This window comes from Leopardus geoffroyi, chromosome X, assembly GCF_018350155.1.
Source record: "Leopardus geoffroyi isolate Oge1 chromosome X, O.geoffroyi_Oge1_pat1.0, whole genome shotgun sequence".
Lineage (NCBI taxonomy): Eukaryota > Metazoa > Chordata > Mammalia > Carnivora > Felidae > Leopardus > Leopardus geoffroyi.
Window position 1 is genome coordinate 51564985 of NC_059343.1, and position 9255 is coordinate 51574239.

The 9255-nt window shown below is 44.1% G+C and overlaps 1 protein-coding gene across 2 annotated transcripts; it reads right to left on the reverse strand.

Annotated features, from left to right (window-relative positions):
* Window positions 1-274: 274 nt before the first annotated feature.
* Window positions 275-6886, reverse strand: ASB12 (ankyrin repeat and SOCS box containing 12). 2 transcript variants are annotated; one of them, XM_045471038.1, is made up of 4 exons: window positions 6746-6886; window positions 2981-3139; window positions 1047-1896; window positions 275-615 (listed from the first exon to the last, which is right to left on the reverse strand). In XM_045471038.1, the coding sequence occupies exons 2-4, from the start codon at window positions 2996-2998 to the stop codon at window positions 482-484; spliced, it is 1002 nt and encodes a 333-aa protein (XP_045326994.1). In that variant the 5' UTR covers window positions 2999-3139; window positions 6746-6886; the 3' UTR covers window positions 275-481. The 2 variants fall into 2 exon arrangements, with proteins under 2 accessions (XP_045326994.1, XP_045326995.1); XM_045471039.1 differs by lacking the exon at window positions 2981-3139.
* Window positions 6887-9255: the final 2369 nt, after the last annotated feature.

Below are 9255 nucleotides of genomic sequence, written 5' to 3' on the forward strand. Positions count from 1 at the left end.
ACAGGAAAGTGAAGGGAGGTACAAGGCTGAGCAAACTGATGCTACTATTCCAATCAACCACTTGAATTCTTTGACCTTGCTTCTAAGAACAATACAGCTCTAAATTTTCTTTGAGATCTTGGAGGAGGTGTGAGCCATTGGATTATTTTTCCCCCCTGTCAGTGGCCAGGACTCCTATGCCTGTCAAATGCCAGATAATTACTATCCTTCCCTTTGGCCAACCAGACCCCTTCCCCCAGTAAACTCCCACCCCCCCACACACATATAGCAGACATAACATCCACCAGGATTTATTTTGATGAGGATTTTATTGTGGAGGATAATACAGGAGAGCAGCCACCAGGATTTATTTTGATGAGTATCTTATTGTGGAGGATATGGAGCAGCTCCAGGTGAATGGGTGGAGCTGTAGTGCCCTTCAGCTACCTGGGTCCCCAGGTGGTTTTTGTAGGTATTGTGGGTTTCTGTTAAGGCTGCAAGATTACAGTTGGTGTTTGAGGTAGCTAATCAACACAGGGGGAAGATCCAGCTGGTCAATGGCTTGTGGCTGGCTGGCCTGGTGCAGGGCTCTGCGGATAACTAAACGGGCCTGTGACAGTAATGACCGTGGAGTGGCTACAGCAAGGAGAAATAGGTCATAAGAAGGATTTATCAGTGTAATTCTCCCACCCAAGACTGCATCCACCCTGCCCTGGATCCTGCAGCCCTAATTGCTTTCTTCCTTCTAAGAAATACCCCCCCCCCCTGCCCTGTCCTCAATGCATGGTGCCAATAGGAACACACTGAAGTCTACAGAAGGCATGCTCAAGGCCACAAAACAGTCATTGGCAGGGCCAAAGCTAGAAATTCTACTAGTGATATCCCCCACCTTATCTTAGTAATCTTTTCTCTAATAAGGAATCTATAACTTCTCCACTGGGGTCTCAGGAGAGGGAGAAGATGGTATTTTCTCCAATTCATCCCACAAGGATTAGCTTGGGGAGTGATTTGTGGCCCTTGGACCTCCAAGCCAGAAGGTCTATAGAGCTAAGTTGCTGGACACTTACCTCGGGCCTGTAGCAGCAATGCAGTGCCTTTATTATCTTGCAAGTTCACGTCCAGGGAGAGACATGGAAGGTAGATGTTAGCACCAAAATCAATTAGTAGCTGGATGTACTCTGGCTCACAATTATGGTGGAGGCAGATTTCAAGGAGGGTGTGGGGCCGTGGGACACGAGCCAATAGGTGCTGGTCAGTACAGTTGTAGTTGGGGTCTGCCCCATGTAGCAAAAGCAGGCGGAAACAGTCAAGATGCCCATAGACTGCAGCCAAATAGAGGGGGCCAGAACATGAAGCTATGTTTGATGCCCAGACTGGTAGTTTAGCCTTGACATTGGCCTCTGCACCATGGCCTAAGAGTTCCTGAAGGATGGCAGCAGCACCATCACGGGCAGCTGTGAGCACGGGAGAACAGTTGTTGTAGATACTACCACCAGGACAGGCACCAGCTTCTAAAAGCACACGCACACAGTCCAGATGGCCATGACTGACAGCAGTAAAAAGTGGTGTCTGTGCCTTGACATCCAAGCTGTCAACATCAGCACCATGTGCCAGGAGGACCTGCAAACAACTGAGGTGGCCATAAGAAGCAGCCAACCGCAAGGGTGTCCCAGGAACACCCCAGCCACTTCTACTGTTGATGAAACGTTTGTAACGCTCCTGGCACAAAAGCTGGTCCAAGGTATAGGAGTCGTTGTCATACACTGCTTGATTGAGAGCCTGCTTCTCCCCTGTGTCGGTGTCCTCCTCCTCCTTGTCGTGCTGCAGGAGGGAGAAAATCTTGGTGATGTCCATGAGGTTCATCTTGATTGATTGCAGCAGAACTATTCTCATTATGAGCACAAGGATATGCCAGATCTGTGGGTGACAAATATTGGAGAGAGAATGAGGGCCCACACCAAAAAGCCTGGATGCCAAACCTTACCCCCTCCACCCTTCACCATCAGGCTCTTCACTCATGTGCCCCCTGCTTTTAATTCCTACTTCATCTTATGTTAGGGCTCAGAGATGGCTTCCCAAACACATAAGGCCATTTCACAGCTTGGTGCCTTTGCATATGCTGTTCTACTTGACATTCAAACTCCTACTTCTGGGAAGCCTTCCCTAATCTCCTCCTCCCCATGCTCAGGGATTCCAAAGGATCACACTAGACTTTATCTATGAACTTTCACACTACATTTGCACGTATCTGTGCTTCAGTATGTAAACTCTAGGGTAAGGAACGCTGTATCCATCTGTATCCCTCCATTCCCAGTAGGGTCTACATCATTACTGGTGACTTGGTAGAGGCACCTTCCTTAGTTCAGAAAGTGTGGACTAATGAAATGACTCTAGTCTGGCAGTTGCTAGGCCAACAGAATGGTTTTTGTGTGTGTGTGTGTGGTGTCAAGTTGTCATCCCTGAGCATTCTGACATCAGTTTGATGGGGCAGGCCTTCAGTGCCACCTGTCAGCCTTTTAGATGAAATTCAACCTCCTCATAGTCCTTCATATGTGACCTCCACTCAGACTTAGGTCCCATGCTTCAGGCAACAGAGTTACACAGGAAATAGATGTTGAATGAAATTTACTAATTAAATAAATAGATGTCATTACAAAGAATAGACTTCAAGTAAAATGAAGTCAAAGAGATGGCAGAAAATAGTCATTTCCAGGGCAAATCGTCCTCTTTGGTGGACAACTGGTTTATCCTCCAGGACTACTTCAATACAGAAATCACTTTGATTCCAAGCACCTCCTTGGAACCTATGGACTCCCATCCCTTTAGGTCAAACCTTTTCCCATCCTCTCTGACACACCCAGTTTAGAGCCTTGTCTCAATCCTCAACTCTTCTCTCACCATTATCCCCAGGCCTTATAAAATTACCCATGGCGCAGTGACTGACTTAACCCCTTGACCTTACCCGTCTTGTTCCTAGTGCTCAAAAGCCAAAGTCACCCACCTTAGTTTGTAATGTCATCAGGGTAAGCTGGTAGGTTTTCAGAGCTCAAGTCTTCCTTCTCTCCCATACCCTGCAGCCATGGTCTAAGGGCCATACACCTCCTTTTATTCACTGTATACCTCCATCCCTCTTTGTGAGCCTGGGACCCCAGGTACATACCTCATAGAAAAAAAAAATTGTGAGGTGGGTGGGTGGGGTCTCTCTAAGCTTTAGGCCCCTCCTCACCCACTAACATCAACTCCATATATGGTCTTTTTACTCCTTTGAGGTGTGCAATAAGTAGAGGATTTTAGAAATCAGGTAGACCTAAGTTGGCAACTCAGCACCCCAAGTTACTAGCTGAGAAGACATGGGCAAGTCTCTTCTCTTCTTTGGGACTAAGTTTCCTCATCTATAAGACAGAAATGATAATCCCTGCCTCATGGAGCTGCAATATAGTAGGTCTTAAAGGAACTTCCTCTCTCTGCCCCTTCAACCTCCTGACTGGCTCCTTCCCCTCAACCATCTTAGGAAACAAAACACTTCTATGGTTCTTTGTCTTACTCTAGCTAGCTTTCTCTTCATCTCTCTCTTTTTCACCAAATATACCAAAGAGCTTTCTACCATCTACTTCTCTCTCATTCATTTCTTCAATCCCTGCAATCTGGCTCCACCCTTCTTCAACCACACAATAAAATAGTTCTTTAAACAGTCACCATTGTGGTTAAATTTGCTGGCTCCTTCTCTTATCTTTCCTTCTGTGACCTTTCTGGTACATCTGTCCCCACTGGCCACTTTCTCCTACATACTCCTCCATTGGCTTCCTGACCATCACCCTCTCCTGATTTTTCTCCCCTATGTTCTACCCTGAAATAGTTATACTCCCCTTTGTTCTCTCCTTAATCTTCTTTCCATTCCCAGAGATGCAGCTCTCACTGTAATTCTGATGCTTTCAAGTTTATCACTCCAAGCCCCCTAGCTAGCTCTCTTTTCAGCAAAAAAAGTATATATTCACTGAATTTCTTCAGGTCCTTCAAAGTCAGCAGTATCACACTACCACTACCATCACTACCATCAGCAAAGTTAATCCATATCTGTTTCTCACTATCCACCTGGTAAACCAAACCAAAAACCCAAGACTCATCTCAGTCCGCTTATCTCTTTGTCCCACTTGCATCCAATTGCTCATCAAGTCCTATGGATTTTACTTCCTAGAGGCCTCTACAGGCCACCTCCCTCTGACTTATCCCCATTGCCAGTGCTTTACATAAGCTAGGTAAATCATTTTTTTGTGTCAACTGTTGTAATAGTTTCCTAGCTAGTTTCCCCTTTTTCTTCACATTATAAAGCAATTGTTTAAAAATACAAATCTGGTCTGTGCCAATCCCGTTTTAAATCCCTTAATGGCTCCCCTTTCTTTCAGAGTATAGCCCAGATACTTTGGACTGGCTCACAGATTCTTTATGAGCAAATTTTGGCCAACATCTCCAGGCTCATTTCCTGCTACTCTTCTTATACCCCAAGACCCAGCAATAAGGGAAGAGAAATGATGTCTCTCTGTAAACGTCATGCTTCTTTCTGTCACATGTAGTTCCTTCTGATGGGTTAGTTTCTCCAGAATTTGTGGTCTTATATAACTATAGCAGTCAGGACACTGTATCGTAACTCTTTGAAATGGGTCTGTTTTTCACTCACTGCAGAAAGACAGACCATGTAAAGTAGTAGTAAAACATGGTCTGGAATTCTGCTTCAATTCAAGCTCCACCACTTAGTAGCTGTGTGACCTAGAGCAGATCACTGCAGATTACTCTCTGTGCCTATTTCTTTATCTGTAAAGAGAGGATGATAGTAGTACCTGCTTCAGAGGGTTATTGTTAGGATTACATGAGTTAATATTTAAATTAATAAGTAAATGAGTTAATTGTTTAGGATAGCACCTGAATGTAGTAGTCAGTAACTCAGCAACTGTAGTACCAAGTGATTATTATTACCTAGGTCTCCAATTTCTACTATTGCTCCTTATTTAAAGTCCTATAACCTCAGATCTGGAATGCACCAAATAAATAATTTAATTTAATTCCCTTAGTTTAGAGATAGAAAACCCAAGGCTCAGAGGAGAGCAGGACATTTTTTCTAAGGTCATATGGGTGTTATTACCCGTTGTCCCATTAGCAGGAACCCAGAACACACCTATAATCTTGGGCTTTTCAAAGCAATTTCACATAGTGGAGTAGGTAATATCATCCCCATTTTGTGGATGAAAAACACTGAGGTCTGAGAGGGCAAGGGATTTGCTACATGCCTTACATCAAGGTAACAGCAGAGCCAGAAATAGAATCCATGTTTCCCTATTGCCCGTCCTGTTCTTTCTATTGCAACTTGAAAAGCAAACACGTGCCCCTTTCCCTTGCCTTAAGCAGTCACATTGCAGCTCCCCAAATCCTCAGCTTTGAGGGTCATGCTGAATTCCAGGGACTTCAGTAATGGAAGGTTTCTTTTACGGATCATTTCTTTTGATAGCAAATAGGGATTCATTTACCCTTTGGTGGGGGAAGGGGAGACTGGTTCCAGGGAGATGAAGAGGGAAAGGAGTATAGAGGGAAATGCTGAGGCTCTCATCAAGGTCATACCAGGAGCCTATAGCAGGGCCCATCTAATGAGCCTCCATAGAGAGATCAAGTCATGGACCCCAGCTGGCTTAGGGATTTGGTGGATTGTGCCTTATTAGACAGGATAAGAAAATCTAATTAATCTATTGTCTAACTTCACCTAGCTCTTATTAAGCTAAGAGTCATTACATGACCATTCTATGCAAGAATCCCTTTCCTGATCCTCAAAGTGCAGGGGTTTTAAACCTTTTTTGTGACATTGACCCCTATGGCATTCTGGTTAAGTCTCTTGTCCCCTCTCAGAATGGTTTTTAATACATAAAATAAAATACATAAGATTAAAGGAAACTAATTATATTGAAGTACAGCTATTTTTTTAAAACTGCTTGATATAGTAATAAATGTTCTTTATTAACCCATTAAATACAAATATCTATTAATAATTTCTAAGTGATGATGAACATAAATGACATTTTAGATCTCTTCCACAACTGTAATATGATATGAAATGTCTGATTTTTTTTCTGGTGACCAAATTATAGTAACTGGTAATACTACTGACATTTGCTGTCTGCATTCATCCTTGAAAAGAAATGGTAAGTTTCAGTTAGAGATTAGGGGTGAAAAAAGGTAATTCTTTGCTCCATCCATGTTTTATGACCCTTTGAATTCTAAGGCTCTTTTGTGGGTCTATGAATACAAGTTAATAACTCCTACAGGGGAGTGGCTGGTTTTGGTGGGCCCTAGAACAGTTCTCTAGGCATTACTAGACTATTTTTAAGCTTCATCTTCCTCCCCACAACCTGAGGAGCTCTGCCTTTCTGCTCTTGAGCCCACCCAGATGCAACCCCCAACAAAGACAACACACAGGGACACAAAGACAAATCATTATCTTCTCTGTTTTGTATAGCTGCAATTTCCCTCAAGAAGTGGGTCCATTTGGACCCCAGAGCCTAGGTACACATACTTTCTTGGGACACAGACAGCAGGAAGCCATCATCATAACCCTCCTTCCCTCTGTGGGCAGATTTCTCTACTAACCTCCCAAGCACCCCCAGAAACAAGATCCAGTGGGAAAACCCTATGGAGGGTGGTGGTTACGGGTCCATGGGCCTGCAATCCTAAGGGTTCGTTCCTCCCTGGCTTCATAATTGGGTTCTAGACTCCAGATACTCACTGGGCTTCTGCTTGAGGCCACGCTGCCACGGGTCGCTGCCACTGCTGCCCCTCTTGTGAAGAAAAGGGCCCTGGTGGCCCCTCTGCAGGGAGCCCCTATTTGCCCCGGAGCCTAAGCAGGCAAGGTCCCTTGGTTTCTACTTTTAACAACACTGCCTAAAGGCTAGGCATCAGGGCCATGGGCTAATTTTAGGCTACCCTCCACCTCCACCCCCCTTCCAAGGGCTGTTTTATTTTACCCTTTCTGGGAGCAATCCAAGCAAGAGGAGGGGTGCCATCTGTGGGGAAGTCCTGGAAGGTCTGACTCACAGATAGACAGGTGCTTGGTGAGGCCAGGGCTCAGGCTTCTAGCATGTCTCCGCTTACCCCTCCCCACCATTGAAACAGGCAACACAACCAGGTCCCTGCACTGTGAATGTTCTCACCTAACCACCAAGGAGCCTGAGAAGGCCAGGCTCATCTAGCACATCTCCCTATAGGCCAAGGACTCTTTCCTTTCTCTTCCTAACTTAGCCTCTCTGAATTTCCTGTTTCCACTTTTGAAGGTTCAGCAACATATTGCTCTCCCCTCACCCCACCCTGCCCTCACTCCCAAGAGTGAGGAGGACAGTTGGAAGCAGAGACCTCCATACTGGAACATGTATCAGTAAAGCAGTAAAGTTTAATAAGTTTGAGAAAAACTTGCTCATTTATAAAGGCCTCTGCAATCCAGTAATCCCAGCTCTGTCTAAAGAAAATGCCCACAACTTTTCTCACACCTAAGGCATCAGATATGTTCAGCCCTGGAAACTTTGTCAAAAGCTCAGCTCTTAAGAGTATCATTTTATCTCGGGGCACCTGGGTGGCACAGTTGGTTGAGCTTTGGCTCAGGTCATGATCTCGTGGTTCATGAGTTCAAGCTCCAAGTTGGGCTCTGTGATGACAGTTCAGAGCCTGGAGCCTGCTTGTGCTCTGTCTCTCTCTCTCAAAAATGAATAAACATTAACAAAATAAAAAAGTATCATTTTATCTCCCTGGTTGCCTTTAAATGAAGGCAGTGCTAGGGAGATACTTTTAGAAATAGTCACATTATCTATTTTAGGTGTCACTCAAAAAGAATCTGGGAGCCAGCTCCCTCTTCCCTCTGGGAAAAAATGCCAGCCTAGTGTTTGGTATACAAACTACACTACAATCTGATCATGCCAAGAAACTATGGAGAAACTAGCAAGTCGCCACTATGGGTAATGTTCTAGATGCAGGAAGAACACACGGAAAAGTAAGAAATGTTGTCCCTGAAAAAGCTCACAGTCTATTAGGAAAATCAGACATGGAAATAATCATACCTCACATAAATGCAAAATTGCCAGAACTAAAATCTGCCTATGGTTATCCTGCATTCATGTCGATCTCCTAAGGGGAGTTCAGGGGGTTACTGTGGGGTTCTGTCTCCTTACATGCTCCCACAAACAAAATAACTTGAATTTTTCTGCAAAGATATTCCAGTCTACCCAGAACCTGGATCCCCAGACCTCAGAGTCCTTCTATTTCCCTTCCAATGACCAAGGAAGAGAGAGTTTCAATTAGAAAAAATGAAAAGTCAGTGAGGGGACCAGACCTATGTTGAGATAAAGCACTAGCAACCTAGTTTTACATGATTACTTTGATGTTAGAATCTACACATTGAAAGGGAATTTCCACGTTTCTGAGAGATGTTCAATTACTTCTGATTAAATGTTTCCAATAACAGGACACTCTCTACATCCAGAAACTGCAAATCTAATTACTTGGCAGCTCAGTTAGTTTTTCTTTCTGCTAAATTTATATTTGCATCTGCAACCCCTGAGGTTGACAGTTGAGCCTATCTTTGCTCACCCTTAAAACCTCAGAGAACATGATCACTTCCTTTGCCCCCAAATAGCCCTTTAGGGATCTGAACTCAGGTGTCTTCTCCTTTATGTCACCTTATTTCAGGGAAAACAGTCCAACTCTTTAAACTATTTCTTTCAAGCTGGTATTTACCCAATCCCTTCCTCAGCCATGTCTACCACACTTATGAAGTGATCATGAAGCCTTTTAACACATTGACACCACTGAGGAATTCATAGGATGCCAGATGACTTCTTAAGAGTATCCCAGTGTGATCAATGAAGATCAGAAGCATCAAAAAACGTATCTGCTTCAGCTTAGTTTGAGCCAGTGGTCTAGAGCTATTAATTATCATTAAAATTTTTTTTAATGTTTATTTATTTTTGAGAGAGAGACAGAGCGTGAGTGGGGGAGGGGCAGAGAGAGAGGGAGACACAGAATCCGAAGCAGGCTCCAGGCTCTGAGCTGTCAGCACAGATCCCAACACGGGGCTCAAACCCACAGACTGTGAGATCATGACCTGACCTGAAGTTGAATGCTTGACTGAGCTACCTAGGCGCCTCAGCTATTCATTATCTGAGGCCTTGTGCAAAACCTCATTAGCAGCCAATAAATAAACTATTATGATGCTAAAGATGAAAGAGTAGGGTATTATTCTTGGGGAAA

Excerpts from the sequence above, each read along its gene's own strand:
- ASB12 (XM_045471038.1), bottom strand. Across the intron at positions 616-1,046 it reads ATTGCTGCTACAGGCCCGAG|CCACTCCACGGTCATTACTG; the intron begins GTAAGTGTCCAG and ends TCCTTGCTGTAG.